The sequence below is a fragment of the Miscanthus floridulus genome, chromosome 5 (genome assembly GCF_019320115.1).
Source record: "Miscanthus floridulus cultivar M001 chromosome 5, ASM1932011v1, whole genome shotgun sequence".
Taxonomy (NCBI): Eukaryota; Viridiplantae; Streptophyta; class Magnoliopsida; order Poales; family Poaceae; genus Miscanthus; species Miscanthus floridulus.
Genome location: NC_089584.1, coordinates 94,482,091 through 94,504,691, shown reverse-complemented (window position 1 = coordinate 94,504,691; position 22,601 = coordinate 94,482,091). Strand labels below are relative to the sequence as shown.

Sequence of the window (22,601 nt, the reverse complement as noted above, 5' to 3'; positions counted from 1 at the left end):
CTTTGGCTGATTTCTTAAAAAAATCAATCATTTTTAATTCCCATCAAATTTGCATTCCCGTTATTTCCCTGCTGAAACCGATCCCTTATCCCTTTCGTCCATCTCTTCCTGGCATCGGTCACGCACTCACGCACGGGACCGAAGGCCGCTCGTTTGTCACCGCCGCTGGCAACCGACGCCAGCCCACCTCCGTGGCCGCCTGAAGCCGGCTAGCTGCCCCGGCGCCCTGGCCGATGCCAGCGCACCTCCGCGGCCGGCCACAGCTAGCCAGCCGCGCGACCGCTGCTCTGCGACAACCCGGAGACGTCTTCCCTTCGGCTGCTGCTCTGCGACGGCGAGTCGACGTCCACGGCGCCGGCGACCTGCGACTTCCGGTAGGGATGGGGGATGACTAGGCGGCATTGATGCGACCAAACTCGCCGTTTCCGGTCCGCTGGCTCTGGCGGCGGCTCCCTAGGGCTTGCAGGAACGAGAGCGTGCGGGGAGGCGGGCTGCTGCGGCCGCGGCGGGCTGGCGTAGTGCCGATCGCGGCGGTGGGCGAGCGTTGGGGTGGGCGCGGCGGCCGCCTGGAGTTGTGCCGGCGGTGGGCGAGATGCCTTCTCGTGCCGTCGTCTCTGATCCGTGCGTGAATGGGAAGAAAGAAAGAACGAAGGGATAAAGGGTAAAACAGGAATGCAAATTTGATGGGAATAAAAAAGTGATTAAATTTTGGAAGAAATCAACGAAAGGGCATTTCAACAGGTGTACCCGATTTAATAACGGTATTACAGCGAATTTTTTTTGCGGATGGCAAACGAGCGAAACTCAACTGGCAAAATTACCATTTTCTCGTAGGAAAATGCTAGGCGGCGACGCGAGGGGTCGAAAAGGAAGAACTAGGGTATGGCGTGCAGGACGAGATCGTGACTTCACGCACGGGCCAAGGCAACCATACGCATGAAGCCCACTTAAGCCCGCAGTGCCAAATTCGGCCCAAAAAGATTGCATCCATATAAACCCAAGATCAAAGATGAAATATTCCCTATCACTGAATTAAATCCTAGAAAATTTGTAGTATAGTCATCTTAAAAGTTTTTTTATTGATATTAAACCCATGTAGACAGATATGTTACACGAGCAGAGAAAATCATGAGTGGAAGTGTAGTAAGAAGAAGAAAGCGCTATTCAAGATCTCAAACCGTCTATAGGCCTTGTTCGCTGGTCTGAAACTTGGCTGAAACTGCCGGAAAAATACTGTTCCGGCTGAATTGTTGTGAGAGAAAAATACTGTTCCGGCTAAAAAAAGAAGTCGAATATGAGGTAAGCCGAACAGGGCCATAGTTGTGCAGGTGAGCAGTGAGCTGCCGCAAGCAACTTCAGCCAAATGCTTGCACTGGAATTATCGTTAGGCGACTATCCGTGGGATAAGAGTGCACTCGCGGATGTCTGAATGTTGTATATGACTATGTGTGCATATATAATCGATGGAAAAAGCACCAAAATCTTGAATACCAACACGAACCGGACGAGTGGAATACCAACTCGTGAGCTGATGAGAAATGTTAATACATCAAGGTGATTTCATCACCTAAACTAATCACGATGCAATATCCCAAGGAGCTAAGTGACGTTTCTTTTCACTTGCAGGTGCAGTATTAAAACTGTCACCATCAAATGTTCACTACAGGTATCTGAAAAGACTGAATAACTGAATGAATGTCCATCCTGGTTTCGTGTACCCGGGAAAGATGAATAGCTGGATATGACACATATCATGCGTAGTTTAAATTGCAGAAAGGTCCAATTGATTCTGTAGCGCTCAAAACTTTTGCATGTTTTATTCCAAATTGATCACACAAGAAACAGATGAACATAGCTAAGGGCAATCCTTTCTTCTCCGCAGACAATCCAATACGATCAAACCTGATGCAGCTCAACCAAAACTTTCAGCGAACACTGCCAAGATGTCCGAGTCAGTAGATTAATCACAAAAGAAATGTTTGTTTGTTTGTTTGTAAATTTTCGAGTGTTCTCTGCAGAGTGCAGACTGAGTTTTTCATGTTAGCTGCTGCAATGTGCCTTGAGCTTGAGCTGGATCAGAACACCAACATAAGGCTGGTAACTGTCATGCAGATGATGCTAGACGTGGCAATTATCGATTCACGGTCAAAGGCCTTCCTGAAGCATCTCACCCTGGTGAAATGTTGGAACATGAGATAACCCGCTATTGCCGCGGACAGTATTGCTGCACCTTGAGACTTTCTGTAGTTCAAATATAAGATCTGTACGTGAAAAATAAACCTAGTAGATAGTTAGATATGCAATTGAACTGGTAGGCTAGAGTTTGTCCATTAAAAGCAATTGTAGCGGCCATGGCCAATGGATGAAAGAGACGGCATAATGCATAAAAACACAGGAAAATACAGAGGCGTCCTACACATCACAACTTCTTCTTTTAGCAAGAAGTGACACTAACTCTAGTATATTATCGAACACCTTATATGTACTTTTAAAACAGGCAGAATGTTTGGTACCTCAAGTTCATAATAAATTGGTAAGGAGCGCTTGTAACAAGCAGCACTGTTGATAAAGGAAGTTCCAGTTCACCTGTAATATAAGATGCAGGCACAGAGATGTAAGATCTCAACATTCGTTTAGTTAATCGAAACTGAATTTAGACCAGTCAATTCTAAATACCGCTGGGCCAGCTAAAGAAAGCAAATGGTAATGTTAGGAGAAAGATGGCTCATCGAATTGTCTTATTCAGGAGAGAAAGCACACAATTGACACGAGCTTTCTTGTTACTCTACCTGGAATGAAGTATAGCAAACGCAGAAGAAGACCAAGAAAAGCAGTCCACCGACCGTAATCATTCCTAAACGTGGACGGTGATGTCAGAAGCTAAGTACAGCTCGAGTTATAAGTGTCAATAATGTGATCTTTTTTTCCCAAAAGTGGTAAAAAGAAAGTAAAAGTAAAATATTTTCCTTTTTCCCAGATGCTGACACCTTACCTCAACCATAAGACTACACTAGAAGGTGCTTGTAGAGCAAAGAGAGGCACAAGTAAAGGTTTCCGTATGGTTGTTCGTGTAGCAAGCATCAATGTTCTGTAGAGAACAAACATTACACATTTGATTTGAGGCTTCAGAGTACCAGAACAAGAAGTGGTGTACGTAATTAGGGTAATAGCATATCGCTGTGGTGGTTGAGATGATCTGAAGTACTTGAAGACTAATAATACCGCTAATAAGGAACGTCATATACATGTTCAATTCTGAAATCCGAACTAAGCAAGAACAACAAGAAACGAGGGACCGGGAGCATCTAAGTATGGCAAAGTGGCCACTCACGTGGCGGCCGTGACGGAGATCAACTGCATCGTCTTGGCGGAGAGGTGCGCCGACGTGCAGCATGCGATCGCGTTGTCGCCCAGGCGCCAGCACCACGGCATGATGGCGGACGACGACCTCAGCGAAGCCATTGCGCATCTCTCATCACCCCTCAGCACGGAGCAGTTCGCTCCCATCGATCAGAGGAAGCGCCCAGGTGTCGCAGATGCAGCCGGCTGGGGACCGTGTCCACAAGAACACCGCAAAATTCGATTTGTTTTAAGCTGTCTCGTATAAGCGTCGCTTTCACCGCCTACTCGGAACGCGCAACCGAGAACAATGCGCACGGCCGGCAGCCGGCAGGACAGAGAGCGACGCAAAGCGGGCGTGGAACCTGGCCTGAGCGCGAGCGGCCGTGACGCGGCCGGGCGCCATGTTGTTCATTGAACTGCATTGCATTGCTTCCACCGTCCGGGATTTGGCTTCGGCAGATGTCTGGCGAGACGAGGGACTTTGCCACCGGTGCGCAGCTGCGGTCCCGCGGTGTAGGACGTTCATGCAGTCACGCTTAGCTCCTCGCTGCCTCGCACGCTGGCTCATCCGAGTACCCGACACGGACAGCCGGACAGGTAGTAAGGCGATGCAGGTTTTATAGGTTTTATGCACGTTAAATATGGTGCCACGTCAATAGAAACAGACCTTTTGCATGTATCGAGAAAAGAGAAGGGAAACGTTTCATATGGACGAAACGAGTGAGCGGCGTTTCCAAAACGTTGGAAACCACGTGAAACGCGCACTAAGAGCCTCGGTACGTTTCATGCCGTGCGACTTGTCCTTCTTCCTCCGAGCCGGGCCTCTCCTCGCCGCTGCCGGAGGGGAAGTGTTATGAACTGGCTAACCTAACTGGTACTGGAATCTGAATTTGGACTGGGAACAGCAAGAACGGGAATGGGATGAGACGAACACGGCCGGATTCCATGAGATTTCCGGATTCTCTTTGGGGAACGTTTACAGAGTTTCCGTCTTGTTCAAGAAGACAACGCGCGGCTCCAGCTTATACTGCGCTGGTCTGGCACACTGACCTGTGGCCTGCTAGCGCTATCTCACTACACCGACAACCCACACGGGAAGGCCCAAACGGTACACCGGCCCAGCCTGTGACGGCCCACCCCAAGTCTATAACACTCCCCCCTTCTTACACACAGCTTGTCCTCAAGCTGAGAACTCTGGGTACTGCTTCGACAGCACTCCCACATCTTCCCAGGTTGCCATTGCCTTCGGCAATCCTTGCCACTGGATAAGCTTCTGATGCACAACCGACGATCCCCTGATAATGGTGCGGTCTTGAAGACTCTTCTGTGGAACCAGAGCTTGCATGGGATCAGTGCATACCGTGGATAAGTCTGAACTCACCAATGTAGTAGGAGGCAGATGCTTCTTCAGTTGAGATACATGTACCACGGGATGGATTCTGGCTTCTGCTGGGAGATCCAATTTGTAAGCTACCGTACCAATGCGTTCCAGTATTTTGAAGGGGCCATAGAACCGAAAGGATAGCTTCTGATGGTTCCTGGATGCAATAGATGATTGAACATATGGTTGAAGTTTTAAGAACACTGAGTCTCCCTCTTCAAATTCCCTTTTAGTTCTATTCTTATCCGCTTGAACTTTCATCCTCTGCTATGCTCTGATTAGCTGTTGTTTGATCAACTGAGACAACAGCTCCCTTTCTTTTAACCACTTAACACAACTGAAGATTGGCAATGCCCAACTGCCTTGGTGAGTAGCCATATAAGACCTCAAATGGAGATTTACCAAGTGTTGTATGGGTAGTAGTGTTATACCAAAACTCAGCAACTGAAATTCACTTGCTCCATTGTTTCGGACAAGAATGTACAGTGCACCTTAGGAATGCTTCGAGGCTTTGATTCAATCTTTCAGTTTGGCCATCGGTTTGTGGGTGATAGGCCGAGCTCATCATCAGCTTAGTGTCAGATAAGCAAAATAGTTCTTGCCATACTGCACTTGTGAATATTCTATCTCTATCTGAGATGATGGCCTTAGGTAGTCCATGCAGCTTATATACATTACTCATAAAGAGCTGAGCAATTTGCAGAGCTATAAATGAATGTGTGAGAGGGATAAAGTGACCATACTTTGTAAACTTGTCAACCACAACCAGTAATGCATTGTGGCGGTCAGAGGTTGGAAGACCTTCGATGAAGTCTAGACAGACAACTTCCCAGGCTTGTGAAGGAACTGGTAATGGTTGTAGCAGTCCAGGAGACTTGATTCTCTCAGTCTTTGCCTGTTGACAAATTTGACAGTGCTGTACAAATGCAGTTACCATTTGCTTCATTCCAGGCCAAGCAAATAAATGTTTGACCCTTGCATAGGTTGTAGCAATTCCAGAATGACCACCAATACCACTGTCATGTAATGCTGTCAAAATATGTTGCTGGGCAGTAGGGTTATTGCCTACCCACACTCTTCCCTGATATCTGATTACCCCCATCATGTAGAGAATAGCCCTTTTGATTCTCTGAACTCACTGCCAGTTCAGTTAGAAGTTGTTTCGCAGTAGGATCATCCTCATAGCCTTCTTTTAACTTTTGTATCCATGTTGGTACACACTCAGATATAGCATTGAGGTCCTGGGACCAGTCATATCTGGATAGGGCATCGGCAACAGCATTAGATGTACCCTTCTTGTACTGAATTGTATACTGCAGATCCATTAACTTGAGCAATGCTTTGAGTTGCAGCTTGGTAGACACCCTTTGATCAGTCAAATACTACAGGCTCTTGTGATTTGTCCTTATTATGAATTGTTGATGTTGCAAATATGATCTCCACTTTTCAATTGCAAGTAAGATGGCCAGACACTCTTTCTCATAAACTGACAAAGCTTGATTCCTCGGCCCCAATGGCTTACTGAGATAAGCAATTGGGTGGTTGTCCTGCATAAGCACTGCCCCAATGCCCTGATCACTAGCATCAGTTTCCACCACAAATTGCTTAGAAAAATTTGGAAGAGTCAACACAGGGGCTTCTATGAGGCAATTCTTGAGTAACTGAAATGCTGCTTCCACACTTGGTGTCCAGAGAAACTGAGTATCCTTCCTTAATAGATCAGTGAGTGGCTTAGTGATCATGGCATAATGTTTGATGAACTTTCTATAATATCCAGTCAGACCCAGAAATCCTCTAAGTTGTTTGATATTGGTTGGAGAGGGCCACTGCTGAACAACTTGTATTTTGGTAGGATCTGTAGCTACTCCATTACCTAATATGACATGTCCCAAATATTCCACTTTGTTAGCAGCAAAGGAACACTTAGATTTCTTAATGAAGAACTGGTGTTGCTGCAGAATTTGAAACACTAACTGCAGTAATTCCACATGTTGCTCCAAAGTTGCAGAGTATACCAATATGTCATCCATGAAGACTAAGACCCCTTTTCTCAAGAGAGCAGCAAAGATTGTGTTCATAAAGCTCTAAAATGTGGCTAGGGCATTAGTGAGGCCAAAAGGCTGACCAAGAATTCAAACAAGCCACTGTGTGTTCTAAAGGCTGTCTTATACTCTTCTCCTGCTGCCATACAAATCTGATGATAACCAGATCAAAAATCCAACTTTGTGAACCATTTAGCTCCTGCCAACTCATCTAACAACTCATCCACCACTGGCATTGGCTGCTTATTCTTCATAGTGATAACATTTAGTTGTCTGTAATCTACACAGAAACGCCATGTACCATCTTTTTTCTTTACCAGCAGTACTAGTGAAGCAAAAGAACTTTCACTGGGTCTGATCACTCCCTGTTGTAGCATTTGCTTTAGCTGATTCTCAATTTCTATTTTCTGAATTGGAGAGTACCGGTATGGTCTCACTTTCACTGGTTGAGCCCCTGGTATCGGTGGGATTATATGATCAGCACTTCTTCTTGGTGGCAGTGTCCTAGGTTCATCAAACAAATGATCATATTCATGTAGCAGAGAGGAGATGGTTTCTGGAAGCTGAGTTGCATGGTCTACTGAGTCCACAACACAAATAGATGGAACTTCCATTCTGATACTAGGAAGAACCATCTGAATGCAGTGAGAGACTGCTCCTCTTCTCATTATTCCTGACAGCTTCACTGAAGAGATAGGGCGACAGGTAGCAGTATCATCAATCACTCCTTGCAAGGGTATCTTTTGATCTCTCATGGTCAGCATCATCTGCTTTATTTTATAGTCCACCCAAATGGGGCTATGATCCTCTAACCAATCCTCTCCTAGTATCAAGTCATAGCACTTCAATGGAAGAACCTTAGCATCTAAAGTGAAAGTGTGTCCTTGAATAAACCATTTGAGATGAGGAATTCTCTGATTACATAACATCTGACTGCCATCTGTAGCTCTGAATGTAGTAGTTTCACACTGCACTGTACTCAGCTGTAGTTGGTTGACCAGATTGTCACTCACAAAGGTCCCAATACTCCCAGAGTCAACCAATACAAGTACTGAATGCTTGCCAATTCTTGCTAGAAGCTTTAGTGTTTGGCATGGAGCTTTATTGTTTGTGGGTTCAGTCTGAATAGTTAAAACTGCCTGCTTGAAAGCTCTAGTTTGGTTTTGGTGAATTGATGAAACCCTAAGTGCTAACCTAGTTTATCAAGTGATCATGACATAGGTAGCACACTTCAAGTAGAAGAAGCTAATGAAGATCATAGCATGACAATGGTGATGGCATGGCGATGATCAAGGGCTTAAACTTGAAATGAAGAAAGAGAAAAACAAAAAGCTCAAGGCAAAGGTATAAACCATAGGAGCTATTCTGTTTTGGTGATCAAGACACTTAGAGAGTGTGATCACATTTAGGTTTGATAGCCGTACTATTAAGAGGGTTGAAACTCGTATCGGAATGCGGTTATCAAAGTGTCACTAGATGCTCTAACTCATTGCATATGCATTTAGGATCTAGTGGAGTGCTAACACCCTTGATAATATTTGTGAAAATATACTAACACATGTGCAAGCTCGGCGGGATTCGGCGCTTTCGAGAAAATGAAATGCCTATTTTCTATTACGCCGGATGCAAATTCTTGGTGGTTGGCACATTGGAGCAAGGGTGGAGAAGATAAAAGTGTGAACAGAGCTGATGCTAGCGTCGGTCTAGTGACTGGACGCTGAATCCAGAAGCACCGAACGCTGACTGCCTGTGTCCGGTCGCGTTGACTGTCGGTACAGTGGCTATGGTTTACCACCGGACGCTGTCTGTGTCCGGTCGAGGTGGACCGGATGCGTCCGGTCGAAGAAAATCAGGTTTCGACCCTTACTGTACTCGACCGGACGCTGAGGTTCCAGCGTCCGGTCAGTTTTAACCGGATGCGTCCGGTCGAGGTCGGTACCTTACTGGAAACGACCGGACGCTGGGGGTTCAGCGTCCGGTTAGTTGAAGCTGCTGTGTCCGGTCAGCGTCATAACCGTTGGAATCTGACGAACAACGTTTGAAGGCGATGACACATGGCGTCCATCGGACGACCGGACGCTGAGGGCCAGCGTCCGGTCAGTATGACCGGAGCGTCCGGTCAGAGCGCGTTTTGCCCAGTGAAGAGGTATAACTGCTCTATTTGATTGGGGCTCTATTTATAGCCCCATGGCCAGCTCAAGGGAGCTCTCTTGCACATTTTCATTGACATAGCAACCTTGTGAGCCTAGCCAAAGGACTCCCACTCATCTACATCATAGATTCATCGTCATAGTGAGATTGGGAGTGATCCAAGTGCATTGCTTGAGTGATTGCATCTAGAGGCACTTAGTGATCGTGTTTCGCTGCGGATTTCGCTTGTTACTCTTGGTGGTTGCCGCCACCTAGACGGCTTGGAGCAGCGAGGATCATCAAGCGGAGGTGGTGATTGTCTCCGGCTCCGATCGTGGTGATTGTGAGGGGTTCTTGACCTTTCCCCGGCGGAGCGCCAAAAGGTACTCTAGTGGATTGCTCGTGGCTTGTGTGATCCTCATCTTGTGTTGGTTGTGCGGCACCCTATTGAGGGTTTGGCGTGTGAAGCCAATTAGCGTGTGAACCTCCAAGTGAGTGAATCACCACAACGAGGACTAGCTTGCCGGCAAGCAAGTGAACCTCGGTAAAAATCATTGTGTTCATCATTGATTCTGAGGTGATTGGTCATCATTGTTATTCATCTTCGTGATTGATTGGTTCATTCATCTACACGGCGGTATAACCCTCTTGATCACTCTCTTTACTTTACCGCAAACTAGTTGACAAGCTCTTTAGTATAGCTAGTTGTGAGAGCTTGCATGCTTGGTTGGTGTGGCTCTTTAGTTAGTCTTTGAGAGCATACTAACATAGGGTAGTGCCATTGCTCTTGTGTGAATTGACACTATCTAAACTAGAATTGTGGTAGGTGGCTTGCATTTTGAGTAGGCTAGCGCAACACTCGTTTCGCCTCATAATTGTCTAACCATTTGGTTAAGTGTTGTTGTAGAAATTTTTATTAGGCTATTCACCCCCCCTCTAGCCATTAGGACCTTTCACTGCTCCTCCTCAGGTAACTCCACATCGATTTTGCTATCCTCAGGCAATGCAACAATGTTCATAGCATCTAATAGCTCTTCTAGGACATGTAGTGACACATTTGCAGGGCACTTATGAGTAGGATTCCATTTCTCACCACATTTGAAACAGAGGCCATTCCGGCGTTTGAAAGCTCGTAGCATGGCTAACTTGTCTTCTGAATCCATTGTTGGCCCTTTGTGAATTGGTTTGACATGTTTGGCTTGCTTGGTCTTCTCCAACACCGAATTTGCTCGAGTTCCCCCTCTGGTGAAATCCCGCCCAGAGATTTTGGTATTGCGTTGCTCAAGTTCTTGCTCCTGAATCATAGCGAGGGTACTTGCTGTATCCACATCACGAGGCCGATGCAGTAAGATTGCTGACCTGATCTCATCCCAAAGACCACCCATGAATCGCGTGACGAAGAAGGTCTCGTCGAACGCTGGGTTGTACAAGAGTACACCGTGGGCAAGCTTGTCAAATTCTTCCTGATACTCCTGTACCGATGCAGTCTACCTTAGTGTGTCCAACTGACGGAGCATGATCTGGTACTGATCCTTATTGAACTTAGCCATCACCAACTCGCATAGCTGCTGCCAATCACCGATCCGCCCATGACGCTCCACGGTCTGCAACCAGGTTGTCACGGTGCCCTTGAAGTTGAGGGATGCGAAGCGCGTCTTCATCGCTTGATGGACAGCGTAGACCTCGAAGTAGCGCTCGCAATGATCCCACCATAAACGAGGGTTAGATCCATTGAATTTGGGGAATTCGATTTTAGGAAATGGCGGAGGATGATGCGATGAGTTATCAGACAATGGAACTTGTGAAACGGTTGCATTGTTCGTACCGTTGCCCTGGCGAGGTGGAGGAGCTCCTAAGAGTCCACCGCCATTGTCCCGGTGATGAGTTTGAGCGCCAGGCCCCATGGGCAAATCAACTCGTGGCGGCGTCGCACTTATGGAAGCGGCCGGGGCGAAGTTGAGGTCGAGACTCGGTGGAGAGGTCTACGGAAGAGGAGGTTGGTCGCGTAGGTTCCAATGCGGCGGCGGCGGTGGGGGAGGCGGTGGAGGCGAGTGGAACTCCAGCCTCGTGACGCGAGAAGCAGTCTCTTCGACCTGAGTCGCCATCGCAGACGACTGCTGAAGTAGCGTACCCAGGGACTCCTCCGCCATGGTCTGCCAAGCCTCAAGAGCGCTCAGCTTATCCAACGTCATCGTCAGCATCTCCTAAAAATCGGCGAACTGGGTCTCTATGGATTGCATAGTCTCCTTCAACTCTTCCACGGATGCGGCCATCTCGATCTGATACTTTGGTGGATTTCGTTTCTTCGGCGCCAGGATTTGGGAAAAAAAATTCTCCCCAAATCAACCGAGCTCTGATACCAATTGTTATGAACTAGCTAACCTAACTGGTACTGGAATCTGAATTTGGACTGGGAACAGCAAGAACGGGAATGGGATGAGACGAACACGGCCGGATTCCATGAGATTTCCGGATTCTGTTTGGGGAACGTTTACAGAGTTTTTGTCTTGTTCAAGAAGACAACGCGTGGCTCTAGCTTATACTGCGCTGGTCCGGCACACTGACCTGTGGCCTGCTAGCGCTATCTCACTACACTGACGACCCACACGGGAAGGCCCAAACGGTACACCGGCCCAGCCTGTGACAGCCCACCCCAAGTCCATAACAGGAAGGCGGGCTCCGCCTCCGCCAGCCGCGCGCTCCGTTGGCCGCAGGCGCTCCGCGCGCTCCGCCAGCCGCAGGCGCTTCGCCGCTCCGCCGTGCCGCGTCTTCATCCACGTCTTCAACCGCTCCCCCATGCCATGGGTGCGGGCGCGAGCACAAGCTCCGCCAGTCCGCCGTGGCCGCGAGCACGAGCTCCAGGCGCAGGCGACGTCTCCATGCGCCGGCGAGCTCCAGGCATGGGCTCCGCCGTGGGTGAAGTCTCTAGGCGTGGACCGCCACGGGTGAGGAAGCAGGCGGGGAAGGGAGGGAAAACAGGGAGATAGACACTGGTGGGACCCACGAAGGCTAAAGTAATCATGTGAAACTGTGCAATGAAACTATGCGCTGAGAGAGACCCGTTTTATGTCAAGTTTTAAGTCTTGAAAACTAGAAGATGAAACCTTTTATTGAAACTGGCCTAAATAACACTTGACGAGTGGCAAGACTATGGTAGAGTTTAAAGGTTTAATTTATCACCGATATAGGCATGGCTAGCGCCCGGACATCCGCGCAGCCCACCCTGTCTGCCTTCGTCCAGACCATGAGTGCACTCCGCCCCTATCTCTACGCCCGCTGGTCCTTCCTTGATCCACTCCTTTCTCTCCAACTCTCCACGCGGGTGACACATGGAAACCAGGATGAGCGCCCGGGGACGAGCATGCCCTGACATGCAACATCGTCGTCCACGGGCCCCCAACACCTTCGGCTGTCGGACCCTAGCGCCCCTGTCCGTCGCCCCCCCCCCCCCCGGTGCGCCGCGTGCCCTGTTCGTCGGCCCCGGGCTCGCCCCCGACCGCACAACATAAAATACTTGTAACATGAATGCAACATAAAAACTGAAAACAGATGAAATATTTGGAATATGCTCTTGCAACATGTGTGTGAAGCACATGAAACATCCAAAATAAAACACTTGCAACTTGCAACATGAAACCATTTGCTGCAACATAGGACTAAAATAACTGAAACATTTAAAACATATTGTAGATCAAAAACGATTGCAACATGAAACGGATGAAACATTTTGAACAAACGCCTACAATATGCCTCTAAAACACTTACAATATGTGTCACATCCCTCGATCTACTTTTATAACATGAAGCTAAAACAATTGCAACATACATCTGAAATGCCTGAAACACTTGAAACATACATATGCAACATAGGGGAGGGGAAAGGCCGAGCCGGCCGGTGGCAAGCCGCGTCGCGTGAGCACCACCAGCACCACCTGCGCTTGTGGGTGCTCTTGGCGGGCCGGGGAAGTACTGAGGTGCCACGGCACATGTGCCCCAGCTACCATGGTGGGGTCAGTGGTGTGCGCGATGGTTATGGGAGACGGACGGACGGACGGCGAGGGAGCGAGCGGCACAAGTGTCTGGGACAGGCGCGCGGCGCGGCCGGTGATGGGGCGTGGGGCGGTGGGGCACGGCGCGGCAGCTGATGAGCACGCGGTGGGGGAAGAGGCGCGAACTAATAAGCGTCCACGCTACTGCGTCAAGTGCGGGGGCAGATAAGGATGAGTGAGTGGGGATTCGTTTTTCTGTTTTAAGAGAGATGGGGAGATGGGTATATGAGCTCGTAGCATGAGCGGGCTCACATTTTATGGTGGGCTCCGTTAGAGTCCAGACTGGGCTGCCCAGTCAAAATAATTGAGGGTTACATGTGCTTCAACAATTAAGAGAGAGACAGAGAGGTGGTGCATGCCCGAGGAGTCAAGGTCAATTTTGTAAAAAAAAAAGCTTAACCAAGTAGGAGTAGCTCCCAGAGCAAGCTAGTACGGCTACCCTAAGGCCTTCCACAGTGTGAGTGGAGCTTGAAACTGTAGAAGCTAGCCACGTTGTTGTGATGTCTGATCCAATTTCTAGTTGCAGTGTGGTGGTATCGCTAGTGGTGCCCAAAAGGACTGTTGCATGCTACTTTACAGCTAAAAGCTGCTGCACGCTCCCCTCCCTATTGCTGCTCTCTCTCTCTCTCTCTCCACAGCACAAATTGGCACCGGCGGCAACTAGTTGCGCCGCTCTCTATTTTTCTGGCATCGCTCGGAGTTGGATCCGCTCGCTGCAACGGAGAGAGTGACTCCAGAATCCTCTCTCTTCTTTTGGGCATCACTCAAGCGCACATTGTGGAGGGCCTAACCCTGAAGCTTTAGCTCAACTGGCACATAACCAATCCTGCGCTAAACTAAACGAAATGGGCATGTGACGAGGACGAGATCAACCTCAAGTTTAGGTTGAGGGCACCAAATAGGTTAGGCATGGGGCTGCTCAATGTGGTTATTCCTTGATCGTGTCCTCAATGAAATCCTCAGCAGGAAAACTCGCGCTTAGCTGACCAATGACCAAAGAGACAGGCTGTGTTGTATCGTCTGGAACTTATAAATCAAAATATTTCATACCCCAATTGCTCCTGTTTTACATTAAACACAACCATCAACTGTGACTGTGGAACGAAAACTTGAGAGCTGTTAATAATAGGATCTCATGTTTACTATTTTTTACGAGAACATGTCTAAGCACGTATTTCATTAGGAGGAGATCTCATGTTTACTTAATGCCTCAATGGCAGGATCTCGCATTAAAATGTTTACTAACATTCTGTTCTGAAATTAAAAGGTTCTGTTACTTTTTGCGCATCTCTGCAGAGTGCAGACTGCATTGTGAGGTAGCTCCTGTATAGCATTACGGTTGCAGCAAAAACAAGAAGCAGGACTTGGCGAACTTGAGCTAGCTAGATCAGAACAACAGCATCAGGCTGATAGTTGTCATGCATACGATGCACAGGGTGGCAAAGATGGCCACTCCGCTAAAGGCCTTCCTCAAGCTTCCGGCCCCGGTGAAGTGTTGAAACGCGAGATAAACCGCTATTGCCGAGGTCAGTATCGCACGGCCTTGAGACTCTCTGTACAAAGATTACACAAGGTATGTGAACAGATTATTTTCCCCCTTAAAAGATGTGTTGTTAAACTGGTACATAGGTAGTATGCTTCAGCTTATCCCTTGCAGGAATTGTAGGGAAATGAAATAGATGGCCAAATACTGAAGAGCACAAATTTAAAGAGGCCAAAGGTCTACAACTCATAAGCTCTTCTTTCATTATATATATATATATATATATAACTAGCATTGGTTCTTAGATAGGCAGACTGTATCTTACCTCAAGTTCATAACTTGGGAAAGGACGATGCAGATCGCAACTAGGAACGTCGTTGATATAGCACGGCGCCATTCGCCTGTAATAGTAAGATGCAGGCACAAACATTTGTGATTTTTGCATTTATTATTTCTTCCGCAGAATATAGCCTGCTAGCTTCTTGGCGCTGGAGTGGAAGAAAGTGAACAGCAAAACTACAGGAGAACAGATGATTTATTGAATTGTTTTCAACTAAGCTCCCATTTCTGTATAGAACAGAAATCACGTAGTAGTAATATTTTTTTACTGAAAAGCTAGAGACAGAGCATGGCTGGCATCACCATTCATATTACTCTACCTGTAGTCATGTACAGAAAGCGCATAAGAGGACCTACAAGAACAGCAATCCACATCCATCGACCATGATCTTGCCTTAAAATGTACACTATGTTAATGTCAGCAATTATGTACAGCTCCTCAATAGTAAGTATGTTCTTTCACGGGAAAAAATTGTAAAACTGAAACGCCTGTCTCGTTTGTGTGTGTTGGCATATATATAGGAATTTACCTGGCCCAGAAGGTGACGCCAGAAGGCGCTTGCAGAGCAACGAAAGGCACAAGGAGAGATTTGTCTACGGTTGTTCCTGCAGCAAGCATCAACCTACTGCGGCACAACAACAACAAAACAACTCACCCCTGTTCATCAGCAAGAGAAGAACAAGCTGTAAACAGTAAGAAACGGGAGGAGAGCAGGGGTACGACGGATGCTGCTGACTCACGCGGCGGCCGTGATGCAGATCCACCGCAGCGCGTCCGTGCACTGCTGCGCCGACGCGCAGCACAGGGCCACGCTCGCCAGGCGCCAGCACCGCCGGCTCCTGGCCCCGGGACACGGCGGCTTCCGCGCGGATGCTCCCCTCAACACGAAGAACCTCATCGCGGCGGCCATCGATCGGTGAAAAGGTATTACTGCAGACGCCAGCAGCAGGGCATATATACATCCACAAAAGAAGACTGCAACTCCTCTCGTTTCTTGACTCGTGATGTCATATTTCGGAACAGATAAATACGTTGGCGGTACGAACTATGCGGCACGCAGCAGCTCCCGTTGCCCACTCGACAGGCCAGCCAAGTGCACGAGGACGAGGCGTCTGATAATGTCGATTCGTCTTGTAGGCGTCAGACGAAAACAAAGTGCGCGGCCGGCAGGCAGAGAGCGATACGGATCGGGGATGTCCCCGGGAGGCGGCAGCCGGACCGAGATGCTTCCTGACCGTGCTGGGCTCTCTGGTTGTGTGGTGGACCGGTGTGTATATATCATGGGTATATAGGAGCTCGCGCCATGAGCGGGCTCACGTTTTATGGTGGGCTTCGATAGAGTCCAGACTGGGCCGCCTAGTCAAAATATAATTGAGGTTTAACTACATGATGTGCTTCATCATCATCATCATCAAGAATCAAGAGAGTTTGCTCCCAAAAAAAAAAAAAGAATCAAGAATCAAGAGAGAGAGGTGGTGCGTGCCCGAGGAGTCAATGTCAATTTTGTAAATAAAAGCTTATGAGATCCAAGTAGGAGTAGCTACCAGAGAGCCAAGCTAGTACTGCTACTACCCTACCTCTCAAGCTATAGCTCAACTGGCACATGACCAATTCTGCGCTAAACTAACGAAAAGGGCATGTGACGACGACGCAGCGACATCCGCGGGGATCGACGCTGAAAAATTCTGCTGGCACATGCACACATCCATCCCATCTGCCCCTCACCTACTCCAAGCTAACCCGCGGGGATCGAGCAAGCCGATCCGCGGGGGACCGGCACAATTTCGTGCACACGGAGAATGAATATACACGTGTTTGATGTTTCTCAATTTCCGGAGTTTCCACGACCAAACATATATAATTCTCTGTTCATAGTCTTAAGCTTCTAGCTGGAGGCAAGCAAGCTGCAAGCTACTACTACTCTGTCAGACTCAAAGACTCAGACGTTGTAAGTTGCAACGTTAACATCAAGTTCTAGTTCAACCGATCGAGCAATCTAGTAATGTTTTTCTTTGCCGAAAACGAAGGCTGGCTTGGAAGTTGGAAGTTGGAACGACGTGCTCGCCATGTTAGACCATCATCGTATATATAAAACCACGGAGACCATGTTGACTTGAACCCTTGAAGCAGTTAGCTAGCAAAAACGACCGACACTTTCAGGGTCCTGTGCAGGGGATGCAAGCCGCGATCGGCAAATCGATCGATGCCGTCTAGCTAAACACTGACGCAGTCACACAGCTCCTCTATGCAATGCAAGCAAATGACGTACACGCTAGCTAGGTGGTGCAACGTGTCACCAACATCGCGTACGCCGGCCTCCTCTACTGGTGCCGGATGCCACGAAACACTGTTCTCTTCATATATATAATCCATTCTCAGCTGCCAATCCTTTATGGATTACATTAGTATACTCGCGTGTCGCATTGTGTCGGCCGTCGATCGCCTAAAAAACCACGGGCGTGCAGGTGATCAACCGAGAGGGCCCGCAATCGGTGGCCGCACATTTTCCAAGCGGAATGACACGCTGAAAGAGCAATTATATGCTATAGAATTTTAGATATACATGTATACTACGCCAGCTAGAAAAGACGCGTACTTTATATCCCGATCCGTATCCGTATCGCTCTCTGCCTGCCGGCCGCATTCGTCAGCATTATATCCCCGATCCGTATCGCTCTCTTGCTGCCGTGGCTGACGAATGGCCCACAAAATGATGATTAGTGCAGGGCTAACAATATATTTTACTAAATAACGAGGTTTTCTTTGGCTACTAAACGAAGCTAGTTAGGATATTTCTTCGTAACTTCCACGCGATGATGATTAGCCAAGCTAGAAAGGTGATGCCACACACGATCTCCTGTGTCCATTGCATCACTGCTGCCGCCGCTGCTTGCTGTATGCTGTTCTCCCTTTGTTCAATTCTCTTAATTAATTAATCGCGCTTAAAAAAGAAGTGGTGCAGTGCCCGGTGCGTGATGTGCTGTGCTTATTGGTGTCTATGGCGATCATGATGATCAGCTAGTATAGGAAGGCGGGCGGGCGGGATGATGATGATTGATATCAACTAACTAACTAACTAACTAACTAATTACCATGCATGGATATATGATATGGATGGGTTCTAACCAGTAGAACTACAGTCTTTTTTTTAAGGTAAGTAGACACTACTACAGAAATGATTTTGCGAGACACCTCAAAAACTTAACCGAGGCGGACGCCTATTTTAGCCCGTCACGGTAAATCCCACGATTTACCGAGGCGGACGTTTTTTATTTACCGTGGTGGGCACTTTTGCCCGCCTCGAAAAATCGATTTACCGAGGCGGGCACCTTAAAATGCCCGCCACGGTTAATAGGTATTAACCGTGGCGGGCATTTTAAGGTGCCCGCCTCGGTAAATTGATTTTCCGAGGCGGGCGCATTATAAGGCCCGCCACGGAAAATGGCCTGGCCCAACCGGCCCAAGACGAAGCCCGATAGCCACTCCAGGTATTCTCGGCTCCGTGAGCACCCGATCCCCTTCATCGCGATTCTCGGCTCCCTCTCACTCTCAGATCCACATGGCGCCCCTGCTCCCCTCTCCTCCAACTCTCACTTGTGCCCCTCTCCCTCACACACCGTCTCGGCGCGCCGCCCCTCTCCTCCGGCCAGCCTCCATCTCCCTCTCCACCCCATGACGCCGGTGATGGCGCTGCAAGGTGGGCATACCCGGTGGTGCACGCCGTGGCCGGCGGCAAGGACCGCCACAGCAAGGTGGCGGCGGCGTCCACCATGGCATCCCCGACAGATCTAGCCTCACCACGGTGGTGACCTTCCTCCCTCCCTCTCCGTGGCGCAGATCAACACGGCGTGGATCCACGACGGCGGCCTTCCCCCTCCCTCCTCGCAGCGGCGGCGGCTAGGGCGTCCATGACGACGACGGTGACTGGGGCCAGATCCACGACGGCTGGGGCCAGATCCATGGCGGCGGCACCTGCTCCGGCGGGGATCCACGGCGGCGCGGCGCGTGGAGGTAGGTACAGCACTTCCCTCCCTCTCCCTCTTCCTTCATCTCCCTCTCCCTCTTCCTTTGCAGATGACGACGATGAGATCCGGCCACCATGGCCCAGATCCAGCCCCCACGGCGCGTATCCGGTGGTGGGTCCATCCACGGCGCTAGATCCGTGGCGTGTGGGCCGCTCGACTGAGGTGGTGGGCGGATCCGGTGCGGAGGAGCTCCCTAGCCGCGGTGGTGGGCGGATCCAGCAAGGTGGGAACGGGTGCGTCGGTGGGTTGGGCTGGGAACGTACGGGCTCGCTGGCGGGCTTGAGAATGGGCTCGCCGGCGGGCTCCTGGGTTTTTTTTGTTTTTTTAAATGATTTACCGCGGCGGACGTCCTAATGTGCCTGCCGCGGTAAATCGATTAACCGCAGCGGGCAAAGCGGCCCGCCGCAGGAAGGCCACGATTTACCGTGACCTTTACGCGGTGGCGGACGCGTTTGCCCATTGCGGGAAAGCAAATTCGTCCGCCACGAAAAACGTTTCTGGTAGTAGTGAGAACTACAAAGTCTTGTTTGGATCCATAGAGTTAATAGTTCCTAATAATTAACTTATTTGGATCCAAGCGGTCCAACTAATAATTTAGCTAATTATTAGCTAATATCTAATTAACAACTACCTTATTAGTTGAGCCAAATCAGCTAATAATAACAGCCAATATTAGTTATAAGGGCATGTACAACGGGTCTCTTGACCCGTCTGTATGATGCCAGTTTTATAAAAAGACCCCCGCCGATGCTAGGAGACGCGGCCTCCGTCGTCTCGTGAAGCGACGGGTAGAGCTCGTGGACCGAGGTCGAATCGACAGCTCCAGCACCGTTGTACGGTCGTCGTCGACGACCAGAGGGCGCGCGGTTCAGTTTGGGCGCGCGGGAACCTTCGCCTTCGGTCGCGCCGGTCCGCTCGTCGTCGCCACCTGGGCGCAGCAGCAGCATCTATCGCCGGTGTCCGCTCGCCATCGCCACCTGGACGCAGCAGCAGCATCCATCGCCACTACTGACGGCAAGCGCTCGGTGACGGCGGCCTCCTGCGTGGATGGATCTAGAAGACGTGGCTTTCCTGGCCATGCGCAGATGCAAGCGGAGCCGGAGGGAATGGTCGCCATAGCAGTTGAAACGGAAGGACAAGGATGCCATGGCTTCATCCATCTATGGCTTTGGACTGGCTTCACGACTGTCTCTGCCATGGTAAGCTTCAGATCAGAGAACTCGGTAATCGTTTAATTCTATTCGGTACTAATTTGTTTACTCATTGCCGTAGGTGTATTTGCTCTGTTTTTTCTACATTGCTACTGCAATAATTTGGAGCAAAATGGGGGAGGTGTTGCTGTGCCGAGTGTAGCTTTGCCTGCTTAGATACTTTTTTTATCAAATAGCTATATAGTGGTATACAAAAATTTATTTATAGTTGATCCTAGCTAAATGCAATGCATTAAACAGCTTAGAGATGAACCTCTGTCTGTGGGTCGTATGATTTGTCTTTATACCTGTCTGTATGATAGATTCGAGGCGCTTAGAGACGAACTGGGTTGTACGTGCCCTAAGCTATTAGCCTACTTACAACTGCAGCTGCTGCTTTGGCTGAAAAGTTGAACTGTACTGTACTGTAGACATGACTGCAAACATCTGCAGCTAAATAATCACAGCCGATCAAGCTGAAAAATCTGTTGCGGGCTTGTAAGAGCCGCTGGCCCGGGGCAACTGATCGATGTGACAAGGGGACGTATTCAAGCGGAAGCTGCACCGAAAGAAAGATATCATGAGACCAGAGTGCCCTACTCCACCAGACGTCGTCTCGCCTGATGGAAATCGTAACCATCAGTACACCTCGCATCATATCAAAGCGCATGCACAACCTAATTTGCCTTTTAAAAAATTAAATGGTCACCACTCATCAGTGGGCTGTTTTCTCTTTTCAAAAGAAACGAAAACGAGGTCGATTTCATCGGTATACAGAGTACTACATGCCACGAGCCCACGAGTGTGTTCCATGCATATTTTATCTTTATTATTAGTTTCATTTGGATACGTTTTATATATATATATATATATATATATATATATATATATATATATATATATATATATATATATATATATATATAATTCTATCTTCGCCACGCCGTATATACCTGATTAGTTCAGGAGGTTGACCGTCATATCGCTGACTTCTTCTTTTATTTATGCATTTGTTTTTGAACAAACGACTATTCTAAAGGCACATGCATGCATGTACAACATGTGTGGCTTTATATAAACTTATTGGCCGGCTCCAGTATATCGACAAAATCTGATGCAAAACAACGCAGGTGAGCTGCCGTTTTCATCTTGAGATCACTTGAGTGATCTGAGATAATATATCCCATTGTAATTGTTGTCCTTCAACAGCAACTTATTTCATTTCCGGATGAAAAGTGAAAACAGATCGAATACTGTAGACGCGCAGAGTTTCTTAAAACACCAGAAATATTAAACTTTTTTGACAATATTATGGTATATTATTATTATTATTTTGCAAAATCGAAGGCTTTGTCTAATACTTCAAAAATGCTTTGCATCCAAACAAGGTCTAAATGTCCTATTTGCGATAAAATGGAAACAACAATAATTGTTCATGCTCAATACACATAAAACTACATTATACCAAGAGCTCATTTGAAATACAAGAAATACATAGGAAAAACATTAGATTAAAAAAACACGTTTGAATCAGTACACGTGGTGGTGTCGGGTCGTCGAGGACGTCCGCATATCATCATCAGCGCCTTTCTGTGGGACATATGCCCTTTTGCGGTAGCCAATGGCAAGCCACGGTCGGTGGGTGTGAGAGATCAAGGCGAAAGCATGGATGATGACATCTGTGGATGTCACTCTCTCCATGGAGGCGTTCTCTTTGTACCTTTTCTCCTACTCAGCTAGAATTTGTGGGTGAAAACCTACCTACAATGGGCTTGCGATGTCGGCGCCTTGCATCGTTTTTCTTCCTGTAGGTGTTGCGAGGCTTTTATTTCCTAGCTCCGCTTTGCTGTTGGTGGTGCTCGGCATCGTGTTGAGTTTGTTTTTTGTGCTCTAGGTTGGTTGCCAGAGATAGTTGGGTTTAGGGGTGTGGTGCCATGAGTTGTTTTAGTTGTTTTGATAGTTAGGTCGGTTTTTTTATCAAGTTGGTTTAGTATGAGCAAGTGTGACCAAGTTGGCACCGAAGTCGTCGAAGTTGTTTGAGACGAGTGATGCACTCTTTATAGTTGGTGTGGTTTTCGAGCCCAGTTTCCACTCAAAAAACTGGATCAACACTTGTCTTTTATTTTTTCCGTCTAATAAAAATGGCAGCAAAGCTTTTTACCATCCCTCGAAAAAACGACCCTATCTTACCAATTTGTAAAGTGCTTGAAACAAAAAAAACATCCAAATATGATGTTAATTAGTGGTTTTTTTAGAAAACAGGAGGGATCGAAGGCCAATCCCTACTGGAATATATTAAAATAACAAAGAAAGCAACAGAGTAACAAGGTTACAAATTAAAAGAAGCACAGGAAGAGATTCAGGACACAAAGAAAGAAATAAAGAAGATGAGGCAGATTACACAAGCCGCTCTAGCCGTAGGAAAATGAAATGAAGATATGTTTTCTCCGCGTGAAGAATAACTAGGTATCCAATTTTCCACTTCATCGAATATCCATAATATTGCCAATACCGATATCCTAGCTCGGTATCATATAGAAAATATTTCAAATCTGGAATTTTGATCAAAGATATAGCCTAGAAACCTAAAGTGATACGCTACATAGGAGTAGTTATTTT

At 48.0% G+C, this 22,601-nt stretch overlaps 2 protein-coding genes across 3 annotated transcripts; both read right to left on the bottom strand.

Annotated features, from left to right (window-relative positions):
- Positions 1 to 2,075: 2,075 nt before the first annotated feature.
- On the bottom strand, positions 2,076 to 3,507 carry LOC136452649 (cold-regulated 413 inner membrane protein 1, chloroplastic-like). Its single transcript, XM_066453249.1, has 5 exons — positions 3,332 to 3,507; positions 2,993 to 3,088; positions 2,790 to 2,854; positions 2,514 to 2,586; positions 2,076 to 2,241 (listed from the first exon to the last, which is right to left on the bottom strand). Exons 1-5 carry the CDS (start codon positions 3,505 to 3,507, stop codon positions 2,076 to 2,078), a joined length of 576 nt encoding a protein of 191 aa, XP_066309346.1.
- A 10,651-nt stretch (positions 3,508 to 14,158) lies between these two features.
- Positions 14,159 to 15,743, bottom strand: LOC136452647 (cold-regulated 413 inner membrane protein 1, chloroplastic-like). Of its 2 annotated transcripts, XM_066453247.1 has the most exons (5): positions 15,508 to 15,743; positions 15,297 to 15,392; positions 15,087 to 15,160; positions 14,753 to 14,828; positions 14,159 to 14,497 (listed from the first exon to the last, which is right to left on the bottom strand). In XM_066453247.1, exons 1-5 carry the CDS (start codon positions 15,675 to 15,677, stop codon positions 14,332 to 14,334), a joined length of 582 nt encoding a protein of 193 aa, XP_066309344.1. In that variant the 5' UTR covers positions 15,678 to 15,743; the 3' UTR covers positions 14,159 to 14,331. The 2 variants fall into 2 exon arrangements, with proteins under 2 accessions (XP_066309344.1, XP_066309343.1); XM_066453246.1 differs by lacking the exon at positions 14,753 to 14,828 and having other exon boundaries at positions 14,159 to 14,486.
- Positions 15,744 to 22,601: the final 6,858 nt, after the last annotated feature.

What these genes read in the sequence shown, in the direction of transcription:
- LOC136452649 (XM_066453249.1), bottom strand. Translation starts at nt 3,507, where the DNA reads ATGGGAGCGAACTGCTCCGTGCTGAGGGGTGATGAGAGATGCGCAATG. An exon ending in AGTGTAGTCTTATGGTTGAG is followed by an intron (nt 2,855 to 2,992) that starts GTAAGGTGTCAG and finishes GTCCACGTTTAG; the next exon opens with GAATGATTACGGTCGGTGGA. An exon ending in TTTGCTATACTTCATTCCAG is followed by an intron (nt 2,587 to 2,789) that starts GTAGAGTAACAA and finishes CTTATATTACAG; the next exon opens with GTGAACTGGAACTTCCTTTA.
- LOC136452647 (XM_066453247.1), bottom strand. Translation starts at nt 15,677, where the DNA reads ATGGCCGCCGCGATGAGGTTCTTCGTGTTGAGGGGAGCATCCGCGCGG. An exon ending in GGCGTCACCTTCTGGGCCAG is followed by an intron (nt 15,161 to 15,296) that starts GTAAATTCCTAT and finishes GTACATTTTAAG; the next exon opens with GCAAGATCATGGTCGATGGA. An exon ending in CTTTCTGTACATGACTACAG is followed by an intron (nt 14,829 to 15,086) that starts GTAGAGTAATAT and finishes TTACTATTACAG; the next exon opens with GCGAATGGCGCCGTGCTATA.